Source organism: Stigmatopora argus, chromosome 4, assembly GCF_051989625.1.
Source record: "Stigmatopora argus isolate UIUO_Sarg chromosome 4, RoL_Sarg_1.0, whole genome shotgun sequence".
NCBI classification, from domain to species: domain Eukaryota; kingdom Metazoa; phylum Chordata; class Actinopteri; order Syngnathiformes; family Syngnathidae; genus Stigmatopora; species Stigmatopora argus.
The window spans coordinates 15,787,551-15,815,482 of NC_135390.1; the positions used below are offsets into that span (position 1 = coordinate 15,787,551).

At 41.6% G+C, this 27,932-nt stretch overlaps 5 protein-coding genes across 10 annotated transcripts; 3 read left to right on the forward strand and 2 right to left on the reverse strand.

Moving 5' to 3' along the window:
- Positions 1 to 519: 519 nt before the first annotated feature.
- LOC144072574 (C-X-C chemokine receptor type 3-2-like) lies at positions 520 to 17,778 on the reverse strand. Of its 6 annotated transcripts, none has more exons than XM_077597678.1 (5): positions 16,059 to 17,778; positions 14,637 to 15,614; positions 13,611 to 13,738; positions 3,755 to 13,524; positions 520 to 3,475 (listed from the first exon to the last, which is right to left on the reverse strand). In XM_077597678.1, exons 4-5 carry the CDS (start codon positions 3,788 to 3,790, stop codon positions 2,375 to 2,377), a joined length of 1,137 nt encoding a protein of 378 aa, XP_077453804.1. In that variant the 5' UTR covers positions 3,791 to 13,524; positions 13,611 to 13,738; positions 14,637 to 15,614; positions 16,059 to 17,778; the 3' UTR covers positions 520 to 2,374. The 6 variants fall into 6 exon arrangements, with proteins under 6 accessions (XP_077453804.1, XP_077453803.1, XP_077453800.1 ...); XM_077597674.1 differs by lacking the exon at positions 520 to 3,475 and having other exon boundaries at positions 7,318 to 13,524; positions 13,611 to 13,750; positions 16,059 to 16,179; positions 17,112 to 17,778; XM_077597673.1 differs by lacking the exon at positions 520 to 3,475 and having other exon boundaries at positions 7,318 to 13,524; positions 13,611 to 13,750; positions 16,059 to 16,179; positions 16,289 to 17,778.
- Positions 4,660 to 8,069, forward strand: cnfn (cornifelin). Its single transcript, XM_077597681.1, has 3 exons — positions 4,660 to 7,015; positions 7,085 to 7,221; positions 7,805 to 8,069. The coding sequence occupies exons 1-3, from the start codon at positions 6,892 to 6,894 to the stop codon at positions 7,892 to 7,894; spliced, it is 351 nt and encodes a 116-aa protein (XP_077453807.1). The 5' UTR covers positions 4,660 to 6,891; the 3' UTR covers positions 7,895 to 8,069.
- tlr21 (toll-like receptor 21) lies at positions 8,984 to 13,055 on the forward strand. Its single transcript, XM_077597672.1, has one exon. It carries the CDS (start codon positions 9,277 to 9,279, stop codon positions 12,256 to 12,258), a length of 2,982 nt encoding a protein of 993 aa, XP_077453798.1. The 5' UTR covers positions 8,984 to 9,276; the 3' UTR covers positions 12,259 to 13,055.
- pafah1b3 (platelet-activating factor acetylhydrolase, isoform Ib, gamma subunit) lies at positions 17,006 to 20,331 on the forward strand. Its single transcript, XM_077597679.1, has 6 exons — positions 17,006 to 17,214; positions 17,434 to 17,566; positions 18,544 to 18,633; positions 18,718 to 18,834; positions 18,900 to 19,022; positions 19,639 to 20,331. Exons 2-6 carry the CDS (start codon positions 17,486 to 17,488, stop codon positions 19,897 to 19,899), a joined length of 672 nt encoding a protein of 223 aa, XP_077453805.1. The 5' UTR covers positions 17,006 to 17,214; positions 17,434 to 17,485; the 3' UTR covers positions 19,900 to 20,331.
- A 300-nt stretch (positions 20,332 to 20,631) lies between these two features.
- On the reverse strand, positions 20,632 to 27,622 carry ceacam1 (CEA cell adhesion molecule 1). Its single transcript, XM_077597671.1, has 13 exons — positions 27,467 to 27,622; positions 27,100 to 27,393; positions 25,167 to 25,448; positions 24,590 to 24,853; positions 24,084 to 24,359; positions 23,536 to 23,787; positions 23,063 to 23,338; positions 22,638 to 22,889; positions 22,215 to 22,490; positions 21,855 to 22,106; positions 21,480 to 21,764; positions 21,162 to 21,401; positions 20,632 to 21,064 (listed from the first exon to the last, which is right to left on the reverse strand). The coding sequence occupies exons 1-13, from the start codon at positions 27,519 to 27,521 to the stop codon at positions 20,976 to 20,978; spliced, it is 3,093 nt and encodes a 1,030-aa protein (XP_077453797.1). The 5' UTR covers positions 27,522 to 27,622; the 3' UTR covers positions 20,632 to 20,975.
- Positions 27,623 to 27,932: the final 310 nt, after the last annotated feature.

Genomic DNA, 27,932 nt, shown 5'->3' on the forward strand with positions numbered 1-27,932 from the left:
TTCACAAACTACGACTAGATTCATGTAATTATTTTTCTAGAACTGCACAACTACTACACTACTAAAACGGTATAACCCTAAGAGCCCCCCAACACACGCACAAACCACAAGGTACTTTGAGAGCCTTGAACAAAAGGAACAATATTGTAGTTTCTAAACATGTCGGCTAAAATTGATTCTATATTTCAGTCTGCTGGTGCTCGTACCAGGAATATGTCCATTCAAATATCTGCTGCCATCTATAGGCAAATTGCGATTCATTGAAAAATTAAGTACGCGATTGAGATTAATTGATTAATATTTAAACCCAATGCACTAATACAATCTCTTGTGGAAAAAAGAATATTAAATTATAATGTATCTTATATGATGTCATATTTCTAAGATTATCTTTTTTTCCCAACAGTATTTTACTTCCCCCTCTTTCTTTCTAGAAATATGCAAATTACTTGAAAATAAAAAAAGAATGTCCAAAAACACCTCTTGCATTACTACATTAGAAAAATGTCAAATTTATTTTGTTCGAATAAAATGATTTGATTACATAATCAAGTGCAAATTCATCAGAAAATATGCAATCTTTTCCCTGTAATGTGACAACAATTAAAAAATATATATGACGGAATTCGAAGAAAAAGCGTTCCTTTTCTTTAAGATAACACTTATTTCTTTCTTTCTCAATAGAACATTTCCCCTATTATGAAATATGTATTCTTGAAAATATACAGCTTTCCTTTTAAAAGAAAAAAAGGTTTTAATTGTGATAGTATAAATACTTCTCACTACAGATACAGCACAAATAATTCACACTCATTCTTCTGAGTGCAATTTTGTGTCGTTGGTTGACAGATTTTCCCCCCACCATTATATTTCATATGTGAGTCACAATCGGTTCCTCTTTTTTTGCAACAGAGTGCACACATGCAGTTGAATATTTTGAGGGACAAAACAAAAAAAGACAGTCAGCAGTTTCACTCCATGATTTTTTTTCCATTTTACCCAGACAAGTTATTTCCCCTGAAAAACAACAGATTAGTAATAATCTTAAAATGGGTCACACTAGCCTCAGCGAGTTTATTGTCATAAACAAGTGAGTAAAATGAGAAAAATCCCCAAAGGAAATAGGTAGTTTATCCCCAAAAAATCTATAATATGCATGATACTTTTACAGAGAACATTTTCCACACTTTATTCACGCAAAATATATATAAATGTATTCAAGTAAAAAAGTACAATAAACATACTCAGTAAAAATAAAGCCACAATAACAAAGTAAGGTATCTATGAATACATAAACATACACATAGGAATATAAGGAACTAATTTGTAACAATAATAAATCTTTACTTGCTCTTTATTCGATTTTTTTATTTGATTAATTTCTTGTTGAAGATAGGCAAGACTATTTGTTCTCCAAAATATTCACAACTTGCCCGATAGAGAAATTTTGGACCAAATATTTTCTTAAAAATATACAATCGTATCATAATTTTTCTCTTAAGAAAATAAACAACATCATCATAAATCTTGAGTATGACGTTAATAGAAAATATACAACTATTTTCAATGATTTTTTTGTATACAACTGCAGTCACAAGATTACACCTTTGTTTTTCCCTAGCTTTTTTGACAAAAAAAAAAAAAAAAGTTTTATTTTTTTATATGCTTCATATGGCAAAGATCCCAAAAATAAATAGAATTTCTCCTTACATGATTGGGACTTTTGTCTTGAAAATGTTTTTTTCTTTAAATAAAGTTGAAGAGAGCAGAGTTACAAGCAACATTAAGAAGTAAATACTACTCTGAGTGGCGGGATTCCACAGTATAGTTACTTTGGATAATATTCATGAATGCAGGAAGGAAAGAAAATACTATATGCTTGCTCTCTCTTTAAATCGTGACCGGACGATTCGCCGAAAGACTTTGACGACGGACGTTTGGCTGACAATAAAAAATTGGCAGCACATTGTAGGACATACTTGTATTTAGAAATATGTCCAGCGGGGGGCAGTACATGCCCTTGTTATTCCCAAATGAATGTTATCTGTAACGGGCCATACATGGCCCGCGGGCCGAGGTTGAAAAACTTGTACACACGATCCGGGGGCGGGGCGAGCGCGCGAATCCCGTTTCGGCGTAACGTCCGTTCGGCGAACTGTCCGTCGGCCAAACATTTTTCGGCGAATCGTCCAAGTACCTCTCTAAATAGCGGATGGATTTTTACCTTTTGTGTTTATTTTAAAAGTGGAAGACGTTAGAAAATTTGCACTCAACTTAAATGAATTGTTGAGTTGGCAGAGTGCAGCAGTATTGCACAATGGAAAAGTGGTGCCGTTCTTTCCTAGATTTGGTGAGCTACCTGTCCTCTCCTGAATCATCTTCCGACGATGACCGAGTAGTGTGTGTTTTCACTCTCGGCGGAGCTGTAGGAGCCGATGGTTTTCCTCTTCTTCTCTCTCCATTCTTCGGCGCCGCTCGAGCCCCTCGTGCCCAGCAGCCCCTTGCACATGCGAGCCATCTCCCTGCGGAACTTGACACCCACAAATCCGTACAGCAGCGGGTTGAGGGCGCAATGCGACAACCCAATGCTCTCAGTGATCACGCTGCCCATGTCCACCACGCGGCCAAACTGGCAGCCTCCCACCACCGCGCCCAGCCTCTGCAGGCCGTCGGCCAGCTGGAAGCCGTTGAACGGCGCCCAGCACAGCACGAAGACAGACACCAGGGAGACGATGAGTCGGAGGGACTTGCGCTTTTGCCGGCGGGTGGCGTTGCAGAGCGAGCGGAAGATTCGGATGTAGCAGTAAAGCATGATCAGCAGCGGGAGTCCGAAACCCAGACTCACGCTGATAAGCTGCAGGGCGGCCTGCCATTCCGCGGCATTGTTGGTGAACCACACCTGGCACACCAGCGGACCCCGCCCGTCTCTGATTTTCACCTCGCTCACCTGCTTATAGAAGATGTCCACCCCTCCGAGCGCCAGGCAGCCCACCCAGATGAATAAGCAGGCCACCTGAGCCTGGCAGGTTTTGCGCTTCCATCCCGAACCGACGGCGTGAACGATGGCCAAGTAGCGGTCGAAGCTGATGCACGCCAGGAAGAGGATCCCGCTGTAGCGGTTGAGCGAGAACAGCGCGCCGGAGAGCTTGCAGACCGCCTCGCCAAACACCCACTGGTGGGCCCACTGCGTGGCGAAGAGCGGCAGCGTGAATGCCAGGAGCAGGTCGGAGATGGCCAAGTGGAGGAGGAACGTGTCGGTCAGGGAGAAGGAGCAGGCGCCTCCGCCACGGCCGTTTCGGTAACGTCGAATCACGCACAAAACCAGCAAGTTGCCAACCACGGCTAGGAAGAAGACCAGGCTGTAGACCACGGGCAGGTACCTCTGCGCAAAAGTGTAGATGTCCTCATGGGGACAAGGGGCTGCATACGTCTTGCTGGTTTCAGGGTAAAACGTGTAATTGTCATACTCGAAGAACTGTGGATGAGTATGACAGTTAAAATAACCAAATACAAAGAAATAAAAGTATATACGATAAAAAATAAGACAAACATTATAGCTGTGACCTTGTAACCCGATACAAATCACCGGCATGCAATCAGATTTTAAGACTTGGAATCATTTTCTTCCACTAAAAGCTCTGATTTCTATGTTGAAGATTTTTTTTGTAATATCAATGAGGAATGTTTTCATCTAGTGGCACAATTGTGATCCAGATGTGGGTATAAAATGGGGAATAAAAACAAAGCCACTCACCCAGTAGTCTTCTGTGGTCACCATGTAATCATCCATGGTTGTTGCAGAAGTGGTGGCAACAAACTGACCTGCAGTCTGCAAAGCTCAAGGGGAAAAACTTTTTCACAGCAGCATTGGATTGAGGAACAGAAGCTGTGTTTTCAGGAAGCGACTCCTCACTTGCTTTACAATACTAAATGCAAACATAGCTTGTCGTTGAAATAGGTGAGCGTGTTATTTTTGCCTTGGAGGAAATTGTGACACGCTAGGAGTTATTAAAAAAAACTGCAGACAGGTTTAAAAGACCAGTTAAAGCAGACAGTCACATTATGATTGATAGGGTAGACGTGGAAAAGGGGTCTGCACCCGCATCAGTTTTTTTTTTCAATGTTCATACGTGCAATACTTTAAAAATGATATATGACCTATTTGGTCATTGAAAAATGTTAAATTAACCTTTATGTGATGATAAGGTTTTTTTTAAATGCAGTAATGGGCATATTTTTCTTTTTTATTTCTGAAATTAGAAGCAACGGAATGTCAAAAAGATAGAGTTGAAAAACTAGAGTAATTTTGCACTTGAATTATTTCACTCGCCGTACTTGTAACTTTTAGTTAGCACGTACCGTTTAGCAAAAAACGGAACTATATATCTCTATATCTCTTTATATCTATCTCTATCTATATATATATATATATATATATATAAATTAGTATAGTCCACGATAAAATAATACAAATGATATGGATATTAACCTCCTCAGTGGAAAATAACATTTGGGTTCGTCTGTTAGTATTGTATTGTGTATATTTTATAGTAATATAATTTTATAGAGCGCAGCCCGGCGGATGAGTAGTTAGCGTGTCGGCCTCACAGTGGGGGACCTGTGTTGAAATCCAGGTTGGTCCACCTGTGTGGAGTTTGCATGTGTGGGTTTTCTCCGGGTACTCCGGTTTCCTCCCACATTCCAAAGACATGCATGTAGGCTGATTGGACACTTTAAATTGCCCCTAGGTATGAGTGTGAGCGTGAATGGTTGTTTGTCTCACTGTGCCCTGTGATTGGTTGGCCACCAATTAAGGGTGTCACCCGCCTCTGGCTCAAAGTCAGTTGGGATAGGCTCCAGCACCCCCCGCGACCCTATTGAGGATAGAACATTTCTGTTATTTATTTTAAAAAGTACATCAGTGTAGGAACATTGTAATTTTCTAGGAATGCACTAGAAATTCTCGTTCAAAAACAGGCCCATGCAAAGATCTGCACTAATATGTACTTCCTAATTTTACTAGTCGTAGATCAGACTTTCCGTGCAAAATATTGTCACGGTTGACAGAGGGACTGAGAATTGACAGGCAATCAAATCGATTTAGTTTTGTCTTGATCATTGGTGAGATCTCCTTCACAAGTGATAATACAACTATTGAGCCATATTTGTATTACTGGATAACAGCAAAATGCGTGTGTTGAACACAGTTTCAGTCATAAAAAATGTTGTGAAAATAGTTATGCCTTCTATGAACTCCTAACAAAACTCAAGTTTGACTTTCTCATTTAAATCTCAGCAAAATGGCAGTTTTTCTGTTTCAGAATGGTGATGAGTAATAAAGTTCTTTACACTTCCATATATTTAGGCTAGGGGGAACATTATATTTACTTAACAGATTTCTGTTCAAAACAATCTTCTCTGCCAAAAGTGTGAGGAACTGAATCATCTTGTGGTTACATTTGTCCCGACTGAGGGTCTTCTGGTAAATGCTGTGCTTGCACAACCGTGCAGATGTTTCTTCTGCTTCTGCTCTGGTCAAAGTTGTTGGGAACGAAATGACCTGCATTTTTATTAAGTCGTGCAAGCAAGTTGTGTTCCATGTTCGTAAGATTCAAATGTAAAATTTGGACTGGGTGGGCTGGTAGTAAATTTAGGTGCCAGCTCAATTATGTATAAAAGTCATGACTGAAGGTCGCCATACAACTTGCAAGTTGTGTACGTGTGCATTTGGACTGTTTTCCTCGCTTTTGTGTGGCCTTATTGAATCGTGCTATGCCGCCCTCTACTTGCTTAGAGAAGAGCGAGTGGTCAGCGTCGCCATGTTGTTCATGACAAGCTAGGGGCAATTTGGCACTTTCACTTCCTATTTTCTCGTGAGGGAGTTTAAGAGTGAAACAAAGCTAAATTGTTGCGGTTCCCTTTTTATATTTCTTAGGAGTGCTATATTTATAGAACAGTGGTTCCTAACCTTGTTGGCACTACCGAAATACCACCAGGTTCATATGCACCTTGACCGAACCCCACCAGTTTCATATGCGCATACACCGAACCCAACTTTAGTGTAAAATAAAGTGTATTTTGTTCAAATTTAAGATACATAAATTCCTCGCAGCACTGATTGGCCAAGCGATGTCACGTGATCATCTGCAGCCAGTGATGGTCAACCAGGGCATGTTATCGTGTATAGACATGATGAGTCGGCAGAGGCTCCACCAAACCCCTGAGACCGACTCACCGAAACCCTAGGGTTCACTCGAACCCAGGTTAAGAACCACTGTTATAGAACTAAAGCTAGAGAGGATTATTGGCACAGCTAAATTGCTTGATTTATTATGACTTGAATCGATTCAGTATTAAGAACCTCAATTAATGCAGAAGCCAAAACCGCTTTGTTATGCTCCCATTATTGTATAAAACCGTTAAAAAAAGTTTTGACTCTGCTAAAACCCACGCAAAGCTGGGATAACATGAAAGCACCACACAGTGAGAACCAACGTGCGACTGAACCCTTGACCCTGGAACTGTGCGGCGCTAATCACTTGCCCGCCGGGCTGCCTGATTTGATTCTTGTTGGAATATAATGCATACCACAAAATACATACATACACAAGTTCAACAATTCATCCTGCCATTATAAATGTTGTTTACACTAGACCTGCCCCACAAGCACACCTGCTCCCCTTTGTTTTGCATAGAGAGAATAAAAGACTTATTTTCTCCTCAAATACTGAAGGCAAATAATACATTTGAAATACAGGAATGAATCACAATGGAGGCCACCTTTAGAATAGTGAACTACGCCCCAAAATCAAACACTCCAAGTGGATCAAATAGCGGGATATAAGAGCCCACCCGCTCTAGACCACACAGATCAACTTTGGACTTCCAGCCATGACTTTTCAGCCTAGCGTGATTAGCTCCCAACCTCAAGTGAACTCCAACCAGTACACCGTTTCCTCCGGCCTGTCCGACTGGACGTCCAACGTGTTTGACTGCTGTGACGACTGTGGCATTTGTAAGCATTGAAAGAGGACGAGTGGTGATTTCAAGACAGTGCCACTTTTATGCCGTCTTTCGCTCGCAGGTCTGTGCGGGACATTCGTGCCATGCATACTGGAGTGCAAAGTGGCCCAGGACAGCGGGGAGACCTGCTGCCTGGCCTTTCTTCCTGGCAGCTCGGTGCCTTTGAGGACCAACATGCGCCACAAATACCGCATTGAAGTGAGTTTAACCAAGATATGATCACCCTTAACAAATGTATGACACATTTTGTGTCACCCATCAGTAAAACTAAGTGGGTTGACTTAAAAAAAAAAATTAAATCAGTTCAGGAAGGAAAATTTAACAAGTACAGCTCAGTTGTATTTAACTTCATCGCCAATACTTTGGACTGGAATAATTTGACGCAGTTTATATTCAAATTGAAGGTATATACGGGGACGTTTAATGGTGAAACTGTCCAGTACGTTACAGTTGCTTCCAATAATTTCAGCTATATTTATAGTATTTTCACATTTCTGTCGAGGCGGTACTTTGTGGCAGAAGGGAGGCTAATGGACAGGTAAGCTAGGCAGTCAGTCACTTCGGACCCTGATCAATACAGGACAGCCAAAATGTACTCAACAGAAATGACAAGAATAAGAACGCTGCAAACACCCTTGATTAAAATTATTAATTGTGCAGACCAACTAGAAGACTGTGTATATTTATTAGCATTGTACGATCACATTGGTTATTATCTCGAGAATATATCTATTGTAGAATATGATCAAACTAACTGTGTGTTTCCCCTTCACCGCTTCAGGGCTCGGTGTGTCAAGACTGGTGTATGATGTTCTGCCTGTATCATTGTGGCCTGTGTCAAATGGCGCGAGAGCAGAAGATGAGATCTTAGGAATTAGGGAGGTGGGGGGGATTAAAAAAAGATCACTTTTGAAAATGTGATTGTACGGACGTCGTGTGTTAATGGGACATACAGACATTATGGTGAATGCTTATACAAAGTTTAAAGTCTATTTCTATCAGTGGCAGTGAATGAGTTAAATTAATAATAAAGTTTTATGATTCGTTTCCATGTCAGTAAGTTCTCTTTATCCGTCTTTCAATAAATATTCTATTCCCACAACTGTATGCATACTAGTGTGATGTAAAATATGTCAATTTATCTTAACTAAATGGGAGCTGGACCGACAACTCCTACAACGAGGGCGGGCAATTATATATTAGCATGGGTTGACCAGTATTATTAAATTAATAAGGTTGCTTTTTGTTCACTTATTGGATTTGATTAAGCACATTTTTACGTCATTAATATATGCAAGAGTAAGTGAGAGGCAATAGTGTTGTCTTCCTCTTTCCAACAAACAAGAAATGGAAAGCATCGAGGCACATTTCCTTCTGATCGGGTAAGATTAAGAGCAAAATCTTCATTAATATTATTATTATTATTTTTTTACTACACTGATATTTGTCTTACACGCGAGGTTATGTGTAGCATATGCAAAGAGTGAGTTCATTCAGGGGACTTGAAATGGTGCTTTTACGCAACTGTTCCCTTTCAAACTTGGAACTGAAATTTCTTCTTTATTTATTTAAATTGAAATGGTAAGGGAACTAAAAGATTTTAGACATGCATAATGGCTACTCATGTTACAGGAAAGTGCAGATAAACAAATTGTAGCAGCCTTTTGTTTTTTTTAAACCTTCAAGCTTCCTATTAATATCAGAAAATATATGAAACAAATTTGACTGTTAAAGCAGTATGGGTCATGTGTCACATAGCCTTCACTGAAATATTATTGTACTAGCTGCCCCATAGAACCTAAAATTGGTTGAAATGAAATGTGGTTCTTTTTTTTTTATGTAAACCAAAAAATAAACGCATGCAATTTTACAGTTGTCTTAAAAAAATATATCAATGCTGTGGGACAAAAGGAAGTGACTATTTTCTGAGGAAACAGTTTCATGCTTACTGAGATATTGCCAGACGAAGTTCAATGGGAGTTTTACTTTACTAATACATTAAATTCAGTCCATGGCCAAGTTTCATGACAGAAAGCCGATAGCCCATCAAATTATTTTTCCCATAGAAATGAATTTATGAAAATCGTTAAGTTGGCCAAGCACCTCTTCGCCCAAAACTAAGAAAAATGTGCTGTAAAATATTCAGGCATACAGAACAGTGAAAATGACAAGAACCTTTTGCTCTGTTCCATATTATTCCCCTGCAGATATTGCATCTAGAAGGACCAAAACTTCCTGAGACAAAGGTGCACCATGGCAGCAGTTGTCTGCTGTCTGTCATCGCTCGTGATCATTCTGTTGGCGATCCATTTAGTTGTGCCATACTCCTATAAGTACTGCATCAATGTAAGTCACTCTAGGAGGCTCATCTTTAAATGCACACAAAAAACAACGAAGAATATATCTGTCGTCATGGAGGACCTGCCAGAGCATCTGGTCAATCTCACCATTTTCACCACTCCTATCGAGTACATTCCCGGCAAAGCCTTCATCAAATTCAAAGACCTTCAGATGCTTCAGTTAAGTGGTAACCGCTTGCGAATCCTAAGTGACTTGTCTTTTGATGGACTAAATCAACTCAAGTTTCTGGACTTGGGATACAATAACATCTCGTCTCTGAGGCCCGAGCTATTCGCAAACCTGCACAATCTCACTTTTCTCAATCTGAGTCACAACCACATTACCCGTCTGCCTGTGAACATTTTCTCGGAGTGCCAGCTCAGGCTCAACACTTTAATACTGCAGAATAACCTCCTGAAAAACTTTTCAGAGATTGTTGAAGCTGTGTCACGCTTAAAAAATCTGAATACATTAGAGCTTTGCCAAAACAATTTGCCATCTCTTCTTCACTCGAACATTTCACTCCCTCAGTCACTCAGGAAATTGTACCTGTGTGAAAACAATCTGGACAGATTAGGATGCGAGCGCCACTTCTTATCCAGAATCCAAATTTTAGATTTGTCTTCAAATTTTCGACTCACTGCAGAGGCTTTTCAGAATGTGGATCTAAAAGGAACAAACTATCTCAAGCTGAGCTACACCCAAGTTAACGTGACAAGTCTTTTAAACATCAGCAACATTAAGGCAGGTCACGTGGACTTCACAACAACAGGTGTGAAAACCGACAGTATGTTACGTGAGCTGTGCAAGATGTTATGTAGGAAGGGGGAAAGTCTTAACACGCTGCGTCTGGGCAACAATAGCATCAGTTACCTACAAAATGACACATTGTCCTATTGTCCAACAATCAAAACAGCGCTGAATCTTTCAAACAACTGTTTTGGCAGCTCTTCAGACAAAATCTCAGACAAATGTTTTGGCAGCTCTCCAGACAAAATCTCAGACTGCCTGGGATTTCTGGGCGAGAATAAATATTTGGAAAAGTTTTATTTCGAACACAACCACATCACCAGCCTTACATCTTGCAAGGACGTAGAGTTGCGATTTGATAGGCTGGAAGAGCTCAGCTTCCGATACAATCGCATCCTTTCGGTAGATGCTTACTCATTTTATCACACAAGAAATGTCAAAATCCTAAAATTAAACATCAACACTATCGCTTTTCTCCATCATGAAGCTCTCAAGGGACTCTCCAAACTTGAGATCCTACGCCTGGACAACAACCTTCTCACTGACCTATTTGCTGACACCTTTGAAGATCTGATCGCTCTGCAATATCTTTACCTGCGCAACAATCGCATCTCAGTCATTTTCAACGGAACCTTCCTCAATCTTAAAAACCTGAAAACTTTGGACCTCGGAGGGAACAAGATTGCGAAAATTGAACCCTCGGGATTTGAAGGACTCCAAAGCCTCTCAAAGTTGTACCTAGATGGAAACAACCTGAAACAGATCCATATATCCCTCCATAGAGTGTTTATGGACACACTCACAGTGCTGGATTTGGAAAGAAACCTGATTTACTTTCCAGCCCAAATAGTCAACTTCCAGTTTGTGAAGCTTAGGAAACTCGCAGACTTGAAGTTGGGTGGACAGCGTCCTTACGGTCTCGCCGTATTGCGGCAGAAGTTCTTCAACGGCCTCGGCAACCTCACTAGTCTTTACCTCGGCAACAATCAAATCTGGTACATCGCCGTTGATGCATTTGACGACCTGACGAACTTGTATTTCCTGAGCTTGGAGAGGTGCTGCGTCGTGAACATTGAACTGAAGCCAGGCGTTTTTAAGAATCTTCGCAAGTTGTCCTGGCTGATCTTACGAAACGCTGGCTTCCGGACCTTCTCTAGAGAGGTGTTTGGCAATATGACAGGGTTGAAGACACTAGAGCTCAACCACAACGCAATGCAAACAATTGAGGTAGATGTGTTGGAAGCTTGGCCCCATTTACAGTACCTGGACATTCGCAGCCTTCCGCTCCTTTGCACATGCCAGAACAGTTTGTTGCAGAATTGGACAAACTATAACCAGAGGGTCCAAGTTGCGTATCTTTACAATCTTCGTTGCCCGAAAGGAGAAGAGAAGATGTTCTACAATTTCAACACCGATGTCTGCTTCGTTGACCTCGGCAAGGATGTCTTCTTCATCACGTCCACCGTGGTAGCTTTCCTCACAGCCTTCCCGCTGCTTTATGTCAAACTTTATTGGAAAGTGAAGTATGGCTACTACGTGTTTCGGGCCTGGTTCAGCGACCAGTGGCGCAAGTTCAAAGAGGAGGAAAAGTGCACATACGATGCATTTGTTTCCTACAACTCTAAAGACGAAGAGTGGGTCATGGTGCAGCTTTTGCCAAACCTGGAGGGCAACGACTCGTCTTTGAAACTTTGCTTGCATCATCGAGACTTTGAGCCAGGTCGGGATATAGTAGACAACATTGTCAACGCCGTGTACAGTAGTCGCAAGACCATCTGTGTCGTTAGCCGTAATTTCCTCCAAAGCGAATGGTGCTCCTTGGAAATTCAGATGGCCAGTTACCGGCTCTTTGACGAGCACCGCGACGTTCTGCTGCTTATCTTCCTGGAGCCCGTCTCTGAGCGTCAAATGTCCTCCTACCACCGCATGAGAAAGGTCATGCTAAAGAAGACGTACCTGCAGTGGCCCGGCTGGGACTGCTTCAACCCCGAACAAGCCCAGGAGGTGTTTTGGAATCAGCTGCGTCGTGCAGTAAAATCAGGGAACAAATTGGAGACAGAGGACAATGAGACTCTGGCGTCTCCTGACTATGACGATTTGGGAGATTCTGACACTCATACTCTGACAGCGGACGGAAACTACTAGACAGATCAAATAACAACTTTCTATCACAAAAATGTGCAGTTTTTTTTGTTATCTAGGTCATAGTCAGCCCATTTTAGTCTGTTATAAACCATTCTTTGCTTCTATGTTTTGGCATCTGTTACTATAAAGTAGTATTTTGTATGTGCTTCAAATACTTTCAAAATTTCAATAATTGTGGGAGGGGTGGCTCACTATGGGACAGAGGTTCAAGGTAATTGATTTAATTGTTTTGACATGAATTTGTAATGGTTTTAAATGCTTTATGTGACATTTAGTATGATACCTTATAAAAGAGCATTCCCTCTTTGGCTTTCGGAATAACTATGAGTACATGGTTGTAAAAAGTTAATATTCACAATTGGCCAGCTATTTACTGACTAGCCTTGTGGGGATCAGCTTCCATCATATAAGAAAACACAAATAATGCTTTGTTTTGCATTTAATTCCATAAATTCCAACAGGGAAAGATTTCAGAGAGAAGTGTTTTTAGATATGACTGTTTTCAATGAATAAATGCAACTTGCATCCCAAGGCACTACTTTATTTGATGTAACCTGAGCAGCAATTTGAAGTTGGAATGTTTTCTTTTTCTTGCTTTTTGTTTGGTATTCACGCATAAATATGGAATGACAATGTTTTGTGCTGGCTTAATTGTGATGGTTTTTAATTCAAACAGCACACTTTTTGTTCACATCTAGGATAGCTATGCAATGACCTACTAATGGTGTTTACAAGGAAGCAAAATTAGCACACAAGATGTAAAGAAAAAATGAGGCAAATGATTTTTTAGTACAGTTTCCTAGGCGAAAAGGGCCAGCGTTTGGGTCTTGCCAAGGATGTGAATAAAGGTGACGGGCTCTCAACAATGTAAGGTTGCATGTAATGGTGGCTGTGGGGGGAGGTTAAAGCATGAGTGGAGTAGGTTGAGTTGGAGGAGTACCTTTGTAAAAAAGCATCATTCTTGAGGGGAATGTGGTGCGCAGGTGAATATTGGCCTCTCGGCTCTGGGCGGGGACTGAGCCGCATGTAGCTTGGTTGCGACCGACTCTCCCTCTGTTGCGCATTGTAGTCCCTGAAGGGATCAAATGTGGCATGGTTCTCACCAAAGAAGTGTGCTGGGGGTTCCTGAGATGGCATGAACATCTGGTGAGTCACCACAGGGGAAGGGCCCAAGTCTATATTGAACTCAGGTGAGGCGCGAAGCCTAAAGATGTCCTTCAAGAGGCCTGTCGAAGTGTCCATGTGGCTGACTGGCCAAGTGACTCTCTACATAGTAAAAAAGGTGTGGTGGAATGCGTTGAAAGCAGTTAAAAAAAGGATAAATAAATAAAAAAAACGATAACCAAGCTTACCTGGCTGGAGCCCTGCTGTGGCGGCGGACTGAGATCCCAGGGAAAGTGCTTTGTTCCTTTTCTTTTGTTTTCGAAAACGGGATAGCCCTCACTTTCGAAATTGAAGGCATGTCCAGAGTGGACAGGTGCTGAAAACACATCTATTTATATAAATATATATATATATATTCAAAACATTGTTAACTTGATTAAAAATTGTATTTGATTTGCATAATCAAGTTTGTGAGCAATACTAGCATATCTAAGTAAAGGGAATTTGAAATTAGTTGTGTGAACTTAGCCATAGCCTTAGCTCCTGATGTTTTCAAAAGCGCATTCTAGCAACAGGGGAGTCAGGCAGAGAATTTAGCTTACTTTTCTGCACGTTCCACTGCCATTGTTCCCCAGTCTGAAATCTACTTGGAGTAACTTATGATAGGTTTAGCTAAACTGAGGATAAATCCAGGTTATTACATACCTGTCAACCTCTGCCGATAACTGCCCTAATAAATGATTATGATTCCCCTTACAAACCCCCCAAAAACCGTATATCTACGCATGCGCATGTCATCCTTTATCGATATTGCCGTACGCACCGCTAAAAAAATACATACGATTGAGGATAATTTTTGCTGTTATACCGTGACAATAGTAACGATCGATGACAGTAGCGTCGTTGGCTACCAGCCTACGAGACTATCTGGATTTTAGCCAAAACGGTCTTGTTGAGATCGGTTTTCATAAATATTGGCGATTTAAAAAAAAAATAAAAAATCCCCGTACAAAAGTCGGTGTACGGCGTACATGATTTGAAATGGTAAAAAAACGTATAAAATACGTATAAAACGTACAAGTTGACAGGTATGTTATTACATATATTGAGCTCAAAGTAGTCCACTTAAATTTGAAGTTTAAGGACTTCAATTGACCCCCACCCTTCAAAACTTGCGAATTTAAGTGAAGTGGGTTGATTTGAAAAAAAAAATTACACACCAGTGTGCCCATAATCCACTTGGATATTCAAGATTATAGCTCTTAAATGTCTACCTGGCATCTGTTCCCTGATCTTCTCCTTTGCCTTTGGCTTGCTGACCTCTTTCCTGGGTTGAGACTGGTGGCCGGTGCCCGAGTGCAGGTGTTTGAGGTTCTCTTGCAGTCGATGGCCATGTGCCTTACGCAGGGCTCGCAGTAGCACCGCCCTGCTCTCCTCTACCAGGTCCCGTTCCCTTAGTAAAGGAAAGCGCAAGGCATTGCACAGGCTCTGCGCCACCGTGCTGACGGACTTTGGGGAAACTTCATCTTTTTGGGGTTGACTGTCAACCCTGGTTTCCACAGCAAGGGGCTGACGAAGAACCAGGCTGGGTGGTCTCCGCGGATTAGAGAGCTTCTTTCTCTGAGGCGAACACTCTACAGAAGAGGGTAGGTTTGGGCTTGGATGTGTTTTTTTCCTCTTCACAACCGGGCTTTCGTCAGAGCTTATAGGAAAAGATTTCTCTTTTTCTTTCTGGTCCGGCATAACGACTGACGTCTGACTTGACTCCTTGCTTACCTCAGTGGCCTCTATGGCATTAGGTTCTTCATGGGGTCCACTGGGGTCACTGAAAAGGGGAAACCATGTCTTTTTTTCCTTGGCCGTTTGCTCCTTCTTATCCAGTAACAGTCGCTGGATGTTGAGGGACTTCACCTTATGGTTGAAGAGCCCACGGTGGCTGATTAGACGGGACGCCGTGATGACGCTGGCTTCCTGTGTGGGAGCGAGCGCGAGAGGGAGGGGAGGCTGTGACACGAGGTCCCTACTCGAGGTGTTTTGGCTGCAACTGTGCAGGTGTCCCATATCCAGGTTGCCCTGAAGGCAGCAGCGGTGCTGTTGGGAGTTGACCCTGCAGGCGTCCTTGCCTCCGCTTCTTTTGTGACTCCGCTCCTTTCGCGACTTCAGTCGTTTGGTTTTTTGTGTGCTGCTTTCCAGCTGGCACTTGCAGGTGCAACTGGTTCGGACTTCTGCTGTGTGTCTCATTCTGCCTTTTGCTGAGCAAGAAAAACAGAGTTCAAAAGAGCTCTTTAGTTTTATCAGAACTGTTGGAAAGATACGTTTACAACCGCACAAGTCTTCTTGGTAAAATCAATCATTGCTGGTTTAGTTTTAGCCATTTTAAACCTTGGTAAATTTCCAAAAGAGGCCAGGTTTGCTCTACCGCTCACCAAAAAGACTTAAAGTTTTTAATAAAAACAAATACTGAAATGAACATATTTGAATTGTGATTTGCATTCCTGTTAAATTGCAATCATCCTTATAATGTTCCTGTTACAATATTTTGCTAGCTGCACGAAACATTTGGAGGAGCACAAAATAATGATGTTGTATGCCAATGCAAAAATGTATAAAATATATAGATAGATGACGACACAAACCTGAGGTTTTTCTTCAGTGTACCGGTAAATCTAGCTAAGGTTAACCGTACGTTTACTTACAGATTGGCGAGGTCGCCATCTATTGGGAGTCAGCAGACAAACCAGGAGACGGATCACCACGCGAGAACGCCAACAACACGGAGGTGGTGACAAACAGGTGCAGTTTTCTCTCAAGACACACCTGAATGAAGTTAAAGCGTTACATCCCAAGTTGCTACAATAAACTTGAAACGACTGTGATTGATTCTAAGGAAATCTGTTGCGTGAAACTAAAGAAAACATATGTTTACAATTTAACGACCAAGATTCTCTGACATCGTGGCGTGTTTCAAACGTTAGAAACGGCGGATGGAAGAATGCATCCAGGGTTGCCAGATGGGAAAGCCAGTCTCAAACCCAACCACCGCACGAAACCCGCTCAGTTCAACAAACACTAGGCGAAATGACAACTATGACGTTTGACTTAAACAAGTCAGTATATGTTTCGATATTATAACAAGAAACAAATGAACAAGCTGGTAGACACATCGTAGTGGAATCATTGGCTAAGAATGCATAACGGGAGATGTCGTTCTTCTATGAAAGTTTGTAACGATTGTATTGTTTTCAGTTAAAAAATAATAATAATTAGCCTTTTCGTGCACAAATTTTTTTTTCCCCTCTAAAATGTTTTTTATTATTTGCAGCCTATGGGACAGTACTCGGCCTCATTCATTTGACATTCAATTATGTTATCAATATGGGCAATAACAAATATAAATATGTAAAAAAAGGTGCATTTATTTATTTGTTTTTTTAAACATTATTTCATTTTTTTATTACAGTGGATGAAGCCCAAATTTAATCAAACATTCGCCCAATCTCCCGATCTGGCAACGCTGAACGCAGCAGTAATACCCTCAATGCCTTAACGAGGTTAGAGCAGTCCATTTACACACTATTACGGGGAGAAGAGTCGCAATCATCGTCATTTTTACCTCTAATTCCTCATTCAAACGGGTTGAATCCCAATAATTACATCAATGTATTTAAAAATAATAATAATACTAAAGTTTGGTTGTAAAAGTATGGCGAAAAAGCGTTAAATGAAATGAAATCGAATTCGTGTGTTACCCCTAAAAGGATGAGCCGTCCCTGTGAAAAACTCGCTTCCTGAAACCGATTTTTGGGAGAGGATGACAGGATTTTGGACTATTTAATTGCCTATTTTCAACATGTATGTAATCTAAGGTGATTTTTTGGTAACACATAGACGGACGCCAAAAAAATATGTATTTGTTAACGACTAAGGTGTAAAGGATCTGCGTCCCATTTAAAATACAATCATTCGTGCTAGCCACTTGTGCTATCTAATTTCCAATGGCGTCTTAAGCTACTGTCCAACTATTGTTAGGGTTTGCTTCATTTATATCTTTGGTTTATTTTGTTGAAATAGAAAGATCCGAAGTTATACATGCCAGTTTTGGAACACTAAACGAGGCCGAGTCATGAGCGCCGACGAGCGGAACCCGGCCGCCACACCCACCGCCTGCGAGGACACCCAGGGAGACGGACGATGGATGTCGATGGTGAATATATATTCATGTTTCATACCGCGCATCCTCTTAAGGTTTGCGGGGGGTGCTGGACCCTATCCCAGCCGACTTTGGGCGAAAGGCAGACTACACCCTAGTCTGATCGCCAGTCAGCCGTAGGGCACGCAGAGAGACAAGACGATCATGGTGTGTATATTGTCAGGAAAATGGACAGTTACTCCATACCTGTCAACCTCTGCCGATAACTGCCCTTATAAATGATTATGATTCCCCTTACAAACCCCCCAAAAACCTTACAAACACTGTACGAGTCGTACGGTGTTTGTAAGGTTTTTTGGGGGTTTGTAAGGGGAATCATAATCATTTATAAGGGCAGTTATCGGCAGAGGTTGACAGGTATGGTTACTCTGCCATTGAAATAGATGCATGTAAAACCTCAATGGGGTGGCGGGGGGTGCTGGAGCCTATCCCAGCTGACTTCGGGCCAGAGGCAAGGGATACCCTGAATTGGTGGTCACACAGAGACAAACAATCATTCATGCTCACACTCATAACTAGCGGCAATCTAGAGTATCCTATCAGCATAACATGCATGTGTTTGGAATGTGGGAGGAAACCGGAGTACTCAGAGAAAACCCACACAGTTGGACCGACCTGGATTTGAACCCAGGTTCCCCACTGTGAGGCCTATGCTTTAACCACTTGCGCCGCCGCCGCCAGGCCGCCCCCCTGTAAAACGTACCACCCATTATTGTGGATCATAGTGATCAATCACGTGGTGTGATTGTTTTTTTCTTCAGATTCTTTATTAGAAGAATGAGATTTTGGGGGTTTTCCTATCAGAGAACTCGTTACGTTTTTTTGGACCAGGTCTTGAGTATTTCAGTTACACTTTTACCGGGAACTGGCACACTTATGGGGAATCAAACATGTGAAAGAAAACAGCGACTGTCTGACTTTACACCAAAACTTAAAAAGAGTGACTATTGGTATTGTTACGATGTGCGCAGCACAACCGTTTCCTGTCCGACAGCAAAGATAAAGAACCCGAGGTCCTCTTTGTTGGCGACTTTCTGGTGCAGCTCATGCATCAGTTTGGTGTAAGAAAAGATCGCATCTCATCATTTTTCTCTCTTTCAAACTTGTTCATGTGAAAGCTTAATTTTCTTCCACATTTGTCTCAGGTGTGGCGGCAACTCTTCTCTCCACTCCATGCCCTCAATTTCGGGGTGGGCAGCGACGCCACGCAGAACGTGCTCTGGAGACTGTCAAATGGTGAACTGGATCACATAAGCCCGAAGGTAATCTTTAGATTTTGTCCATTTTCAGTATAGCGACGCACCTGCATCTCACTTTTGTTGATCAGATTGTGGTTCTTTGGGTGGGGACCCAAAATCGGGGACATACTGCCAAGCAAATTAGCGGGGGCATCATGGAAATCGTCCAAGTGATCAAGAATAAGCTGCCGCATGCTCACACACTTGTACTCGTAAGTACTCTACACACCTTTTTACAGTTTGAATCCTTGTAAGTTCTGTGGTGCAAAATCACGCTACTAAACAATTGAGAGATGTGGCTCTCAGTTGTTTAGTGGTGTGGTATTTTGCTAGGTTGTAAATCACCATTTTTATGATATGTATTTTCTTTGGAAAACGATGCATTCTGCCATTTTATTTCTAGAGGGCCTTTGTGTCATATCTTGAAGAATGATTTTGTTAAACTATTGGCCATATGATTTTAATTGTATTGATCAAGGTATGTAACACTTTAAAAAAAAGACCCATTCTAATGCATGTGTATATATTCTTAACACCTGAAATGCTGATTCATTCAAAAACTATGAATTACTTGCTTAAGTATTATAAGAAACTATTTTTTTGGCCCAGAAAATACATTGATATTGCTGTGGGCAATGCAGGACTTATTTTTTAATCTTACTGGTAAGTATTGACAGCATCAGCAGTATTTGCATGCTTTAAGAAACACATTTCAATGTATATTTTGCCTTATCAATAAGTTTTGCTCAACATGAAGCTTTTTTTACATTTTTTCACAGAATGTGCAGCTGTTTTATCCATGAAGTTCCTCACCTCTCTTCTTTGCAGGGACTCCTTCCGAGAGGTAAATCCCCCAATCCGCTGCGGGAACGTAACACTGAGGTCAACCGGTTAGTGCGGGAAGCCGTCAGCGGCCTTCCTCACGCTTCCTTTCTGAACGTTGACCCGGGTTTCGTGCACTCCAACGGCAGCATCTCCCACCAGGATATGTACGACTACCTTCACCTGACCCCGCAGGCCTACCAGGTTGTGTGCGAGCCTCTACACGCTCATCTCAAGTCCATGCTAGAAAGGTCTGCTGAGAACTGACCAAAACACACCACTCACACCAGTCCTTCACACTCTGCTAGCTTAGTAAGAATGATGAATCGAATTGGTTATGATGTGTCCATGGATGAAGTGCTCACTGTTACAGGTAGTGGGAACAAAACACTTAGTTAAATAAATGTGACACACTAGAAAGAGAGGCTAATGTCCCACTTCAATTAAGCTTCCATTCCCATAATCACCCTCCATATATTATGCCATATATGAAGCCATCATTGTCCTTTAAACCCTTTTTTGCTTCAGCTATTGTATTTAAAAGCAACAGATGAGCCCATTCCACCACAAATGTGTATGTCGTATAAGTCTTACAATGCAAGACCCAGCTTGAATATAGCCATTCCGAGTACCATTCCGCTGCTTCACATTTTGAGCAGTCCAAGATGAGAAAATGCATTAAAGAAAAGCAACAGTGCACTTTTAGCGTGTTGTGTATTATTTGCGCGATTCCTGTTATCTCCACAACAGTGTGGATGCCGTGCCGGAGTCTACCTTTGTACTCGAGTAACGTCTGTCCGCTTAAGACATCTCTCATGCTACCAATCATATGCCCTCTACAATTTCTGTCGTACTGGGCTGTCTTCAATCTCTGCCATGTTTTATGAATGCTGTACCAGAGACAAAACATTGCACTTGATTTTAAATATTTAAGTCGCAAGAACCTACATGCATCAACATCGTTATTTTATTCCAATATAACACTGCACAAAGACCAAACAATCTTACAAGTTTTATTGATTAAGAAATAAATACAAAAAAAAATCAGCTCCCCAAAAAAATTCAGACATATTCCTCACAATTTGATCTCACATGACCGGGGGGAAAGTGCAAGAGGTGATTGTTAGCAAGTGAAATAATCTAGCCACTTTAAAAGTGTTTCAGTGCAAAAACAGCAAAAATCACAACACGCAGCTGTTAAAATTTTACAATTAAGACGATCACATTGTTTAAATCGTCAATCTGCATTTCCGCCTTTACAAACAAAAAAAGGACTACTGCTTACCTTCTGTTCTGTTCTTATTTTTTGTCGAAATGCAAAACTAGGGCTATTTTTGACCCATTCAGTGAAAGAGAACTGGTACAGACATGATGAAGACACTTACAATCACAAGGATTTTTTGGGAAGGGAAATGAAGGCCAGAAGCAGTATCTGAAAGATAAAGAAAAATGTTTGGATGAGTTTAAGGGAATTCATTTAATTGTATCATTATGATACTATTGAAGGAATGTCATGCATTAATACTTACTAATAGACCTGCTCGTGGACATGCTGATATTAGTCACTCGGTTCGTAGCCTTACATGTGTAGGTGGAATTCAACAGCGGGATATCAATGACACTGCTAGAAGCTATGTCCAATAACTCTATGTCATTTAGAAACCACTGGTACTCGCTTTCTGGTCGTGAATCAGCGACACACTCGATGGAAACTGTGAATTCTTCTGCAGACAAATCCGGCCCATTGATAGTCACGCTGAGTGGCCCATCTGGAAAAGGACGATGTCTATTTTAGTTGAAGCGACAAAAACTAATTGTTGATACCAGTCAATTCCCTCAGTACTTACAGTTAACCAGGAGCTCATACGAGGGGCTCTGGTATTGACCAATCAAATTGCTGGCGACGCACATATACATTCCGTCGTGGTAGAGGTTCAATGGTGCGAAATGAAGCCGATTCTCATGTATATAGTAATGAGAGTGATTGGTTGCGGACTTGTTTCCTGTGAGAGCAACACCATCCTTCTTCCACTGGATGGATGTGTAATGGCCATCCACCTCACAGGTGAGCGTGAAGTTGTCTCCATCAATTGGAATAGTGTTGTTTTCCACCCTCACTGAATCAATGCCCTCTAAAAATAAGAACACACATTGATTCCAGATTCTGAGAGCTAAATTGCTTTACTATAGATAGAAAACATTTACACATCTAGGATACTTACCAATGACCAGCAGTGTCAGAGCACTGCTGCTGTTCTTGCCTGTCACAGGATTTTGGGCTTTGCAGGTGTAATTTCCACTCATGTTTAGCATCACAATGTCCATTAAAAGCACTGAACTGTTAACAACAAAGGTCATGTTGTGCCACCAACTCAAGTGGCTGTCAGGCTGCGACAGGGCAGAGCAGGTGAAGTTTACCGATTGTCCCTTCAAAGCAATCGATGGACCGTAAACCATCGGCGTCTCTGGTCCAACTGCAATGATAGAAAAACAGTTGGTACACAGGCAAAATACCTTACAGTGAGAATAATTGGCAAGTGCCTTTCAAGATTTCTTTCCACTAATATTCATTTCAAACTCACAGTTGACAATGAATATGTGAGGAGAGCTCAGGATATTTTGAACCGAACTAAAAGCCCAGCAATGGTACTGTCCGGAATCATTCCGGTGCAGCTCATTGAAGGTGACAGTCAGGTTATCCATGGACATCATGATCCTGTCATCTCCGACCAAAAGATCTCCATTTTTCTTCCATAACACTTTGTCAACAGGCCTGGACACGTTACAAATCATCATGAAGTTATATCCTTCCACCGGAGGATGTGGGGGAACCTCAATGTGTACATATTTGATTTTCTCTGGGAAAAAGAGAAATAGTCTTTTGTTTTCTGAGGTGGAAGAAGGTCATATAAACTACTTATTTTTCAGATGTATGGACTAAAAGTGAATCATTGCCAGACTATTGAATACCCCAGTGAAATGTGAAGATGTTCACATGGTCTCACCGATAACAGTTAGCGTGGTATTGGCCGAGCTATTTTCACCCGTGATGTTGTTGCGTGCCTTGCAGGTGTACGTCCCGATCATGTTTTGGCTGAGAGCAGCTGTTTGGTACACCGAGGTGTTGGCCACAGGGGTGTCATTGAAAAGCCAAGTATACTGGCTGGGGGGGTAAGACATGGCACTGCAGTTGAGTTGGATGCTGGTTCCTTCCAGTGCCTCAAGAGGCAACGTCACAATTGGCACTCCAGGTCCATCTAAAACATAAATCACAATTGGATTAATTACAGTGTCGATACAGCAGTCTCACCATTTGTCATAAGACAGAGTTGATAAACCAGTCATTGATTTGTTAGTCTATCATGACAGAGCATGGATAAATTAGCTCTATTTTAGTCTGTCCTTCTACAGCAAATTAAAAAACGCTCACATATGACATTGAGGGTGTAATTTTCACTGGTCAAGCTACTGAGAGGGTTGGAAGCTTCGCATGAGTAAACTCCGTTGTCGGAGAGCATCAAAGGTTCAAAAGTGAGGGTAGCGTTGTTCATGGTAAGCCCCCTGGTTCCGTTTGTATACAGCAGAGCTCCATGGTGCCTCCAGGTGATGGACTCAACACTTCCCTCGGTGTCGCAGGTAAGGTTAAACGTGCTGTTCAGGATAGGATGAACAGCTGGCTCCATTACGTATGCCATAGTTACTGGTGCTGTAAACAAGTAAGGAGATCATCGGAAAGTAAATGTTAACATCCAGATTTTTTTCGTATTCCTTTTCATTCAGCCCTTTACAGTGGCTAGCTGTTTTTGCTGTATTCCAATACAGTGCTTCTTAGAAAATAATTCAAGTCAATCGGGTTGCAATTTGAGGAAATACCGCCCAAAATAAAAAAGATCCTCCATTTACCAAAGACAGTAAGCATGTGATACGTGCTGCTGTTTCTCCGAGTTATGTTGTTGAAGGCCATGCAGGTGTACATGCCGCTCATGTTCATTGTCAACGGTCCTGCCAGGTATTCTGCTGTGGAGGCCACCTCGATATCCATAAAGCTCCAGATGTATGTACTCGCAGGATCGGATCTGCTGGAACAATTGAGGAGCACTTGGCTTCCAGTCAGGGCCACAGGTGGTGCTGTGATAACAGGCGTCTCCGGGCCAACTTCGGAAACATGCAATACATGGGTTACATTAACTATACAGTTATGTTTATTTATTTATCAGATTACTGAGTTCAACAACTTTAATGTTCCTCTCGTATGTCTCTTCTGTGGAATAGCTTTTGAGGCTTCATCTGGGATCTACCATACTTAAAATAAGTATGCTAGTATGATATCTCTCTTGTTTGGTAATGTTCAAAACCAATTGAGTTCCGGTAGAATAGTCATGCTATCATTGTTATCATACTAAAACACATTTCTCATCTGTGCATTTTAAGTATCATCTGCTTTAACTTACAGAAAACTTCCAGAGTGTATGTACTACTGGTCATGTTGCTCACAGCATTGGAAGCCCGGCACTTATACTGGCCAACATCGTCGAGATGTGCGGGGTGGAGAGTTAGTGTCTGGTTTCCGGCATCTATGATTGTCCTGTTGTCAGCAGACACCGGGACATTGTTCATCCACCACTCTATGGTTTCTGCTTCTCCGGTCACATGGCACTTAAGGGTGAAGCTCTCATCAACCACTGCATCTCTGCCCATGTCATTCACCGTCACGGCTGTTATTGGTGCTGCGGGATAGATTGTTTATTGCAAAACATCACTGCAAAGATATTTTACATCATTAGTTTCGTTCTCGAAAAGTATTGGTGCTACCTCTTCCCTAGCATGAAACTAAGCCTGTGTAAGCCCATATGAAACCATCAAGTCTGTTTTGGATAAAAGCAAAACGAGGCGGGATGTGCAGGCACTCCCGTCAAACTGACGAGACATTTGACATCTATTTTCTACATAACCTTACCCATGATTCTGATCATTTTTCTGGCACTGCTGAACCTGGATGTCACAGAGTTGTACAGGAGACATTGGTACTCTCCTGAGTCGCTCTCTGCGACCAATGTCAGGCTAAACTGTTCCCCAGTGTGGTTGAGATTCATCCCATCCACCATCCATTGGATTGTTGACATGGGCTTGGACTCAGCTGAGCACAACAGGGTTATGTTTGACCCTGTTGTGTGGGTCTCCAGCAGGGGAATAACTGACACAGCAGCATTTGTGGGTCCATCTGGAGACATGAGAGAAATGGTCACAGTGCAAATCACTAACTACGATAGTCTGAAAATTACCACAAAAATATTCGCCTTAGATGGCTCAAGATGGCAGCAAAGCTCTCTTTCCATTCTCTTTGCTGCACTAATGAGAACACAATTCTTTTGCAAGAGGTTACTAACGCTAACCTGTCAACGCTAGCTTGTCAAAGTAGGTATGATAGATTTAGGATAGTTTTTCTCTGTCAATGCCTTGTTTCTTTGGAAATCCTCAATTGCCTTGATAAAGATGTGATGACAGCCTGTGCTACGAGAATAATTTAAACTCACAGCTGATGTTGAATTGTACAGATGGGCTTATTTCTTGGTTGATGCCATTGATCACGTCACACCTGAACGGGCCCTCGTCATAGCGCGTCACTTTCATGATGATGAGCTGGGAGGAGTCGGCGCCAAGCTGGACGTATTCGCTAAACATCACCTCTGCTGTTTTGTTAAGCCACATATAGTGCAGGGAAGTCCCTGTTTCTGCAGCGCAGGTGAGCACCACGGAGTCATTAAACTCCACCAAGTCAGTACCATTCACGGTCAAGCTCACATTTGAAATGGGCTCTGTAGAGAAAAGATGAAAAACAATTTGTTATTCCTTCAAATAACAGACGACAAGGATGACATTTGTTTGAAGTTCCAACTTAGAATGTAAAGAGTACTCGGTATTAAAGTACAAACAGACATTCCTATTTTAGAAAAAGGACAAATACTGAATCGACTCATTTAAGTGAAGTCCATATTTGTCAGACTATGCCAACATGTTTTTTGTGCAAGAATGATGTTGTAATAATGTTTTTCACATGACTGTGGTGAGCCTTTTTATCGTAAACCTGAGAACCCGAGAACACTTTACATAGAGCCATATATTTGAGGAAATGATGTTGGCACATACAGATGAAGAAATGCCCTCGGAATGAGTTTTTCAACATGGCTCCAAACACACTAGAAAGTGAAAAACATCTCGATCTCAGGCCAGGAAAATTAAAGGCAATCTCCAGTCGAAGTAAAAATTAAATAGTTTGATTCACTGCAAATAAAGACTGTTGTTGTTAACGTGCCTGCCAAATTTGCATGAAAAAATTATCAATAGGGCTTTTAAAGAAACACAGTGCCAACTATCCATCACAATAGCATTAATGCTATTTCAATTAGCCTGTTCCCACTCAACACAATTGTGCATATTTGAACTATCTGAGCCAACTAATTATGAATGAGAAGACAATGTTTCTTTTAGAAATGATCAATATTGAAAGATTGTTTTGTTTTACAATTTCATGAATATTGTCTGAAAGTCTCATGGCCCAGTTCAAATTGCAATTTACATCTTTAGTACAATGTATAAAAGGGCGAATAAAATCAACAGATAAGTAAACTATGAATCAATGTACCGGAGTCAGGGAGAAGCCCCTTCCTTCTAGCCATTGGGAGGCCAGCACAGTGTTGGGACATAGCCAATGTGAGGAAAAACTATATCACGACAATTTCAAAATTAAATAGAGGATACTACAAAAACATTAGATTTTTTTTAGATTTTGCGTTTCGCCACTTGAAATTCCTTTTGTATCTAGAGACAAATTATTCCAATGGAGGTTTTCCGTAACCTGAATATTTCATACAGAGACATTTCTAAGTAGCACTGTTATGTTGTGCCTAAATAAACTAGATACTTGCATCTGTTTTAGCCCTAAAGTTTGGAAGTCATTAGTTGGTTATTTGTCACTTAGAAGGCTTTAAGCACAAATCCATCCATGCACCCATCCTCTACCATTAATCCATGTGCCGGGTTAGATAAAGCTTTGGCCCAAACTCTCCAAGTTCACTTTGATGCAGCCTAAAGCCTGGTTTGGTTGGCACTCAATTGTAGAGACTATCCCAGTTAACTGTTACTGAACCCTTGGTTGGTTCCCGGTCATTTAGAGGTCTCTCTTAGGGAGAGTCAGTCACACATCACGGATGTCTCTATTTTTTTATGGCGTATCCTGTTCAAGGTTGCTTCGAACCTGGAGCCTAAGATGTGCACAACAGATTCGTCCATCCCACCTACCAACCAACCAACCAACCAAACAATCCATTCAGGTACACCTAAATGTTTTTTTCCTGTTAACTGAATAACTTGGTCAACTACATCCTGAATTGGTCACTTATCAGCAAGGTCAATTCCATACAGGCAGATAATCACTGAGCCATTTAACTATTATTCAATTCTCCTTACCTTGAACTGACAGGTTTAACTGGGAAGCGTTTGAATTTATATCCTGGAGCGTATACGTCCCAGAATTTTCCAGCTTGGCTGAAATCACAGTCAACGATGAGGTGCTGGTATTGAACACCACCATGCCTGTAAAGCCATCAGTAATGACTGTTCCATCAGGGGTAATGAAGGCCACAATTTTGTTGTTAAAAATCCACGCTCCTGTATTGACTGGGTTGTCGCTGAAAAGAGTGACATTCGTTCCCACGGGTACTGGGTTCTGCGAAGCAGTTATGCCCTGAGCACGTACATGATCTGCAGACAGAGAACAGTCAGTCTTCAGGACTGCTTCAAATACTTGGAATTAAGGAACATGTACAAGTCTTACCTGTTGTGTAGGATAACACCGATATGATGACAATATACACTAATGGAGCTTTCATGGTGTGATCTCTTGGCTCGTCTGAGCTAAACCTTTACAAATGTGAAAAAGAAGACGGCTTACACTTGCGTTCTTGATGGCAAATATTTGCTGTGCGCAACTTTCTGTTGATGCAAATGCTCAGCACTGCCACCACAAAACCACCACGCCCTATTTTGCCCTGATCCTGCCGCAGCTGCGCCACGGGAGTGTCCATTTACTGTAAACCTTTCTACCTGTCCTGCAACTTTCCATCCTGCACTTGTGGGAAGAGGAGAAAACTCTTGACACTTTCTACTCAACTTAAGATTAGGACCTTTGAGCTTTGGCTACATTCCTTCAGTTAGTGAATAAGCACTAAGAGGTTTGCTGTGTAACAAATCATGGTGTCTGAAGCCAATTTCTGTTCGGCAAACTACAAGGATGCTTTGCT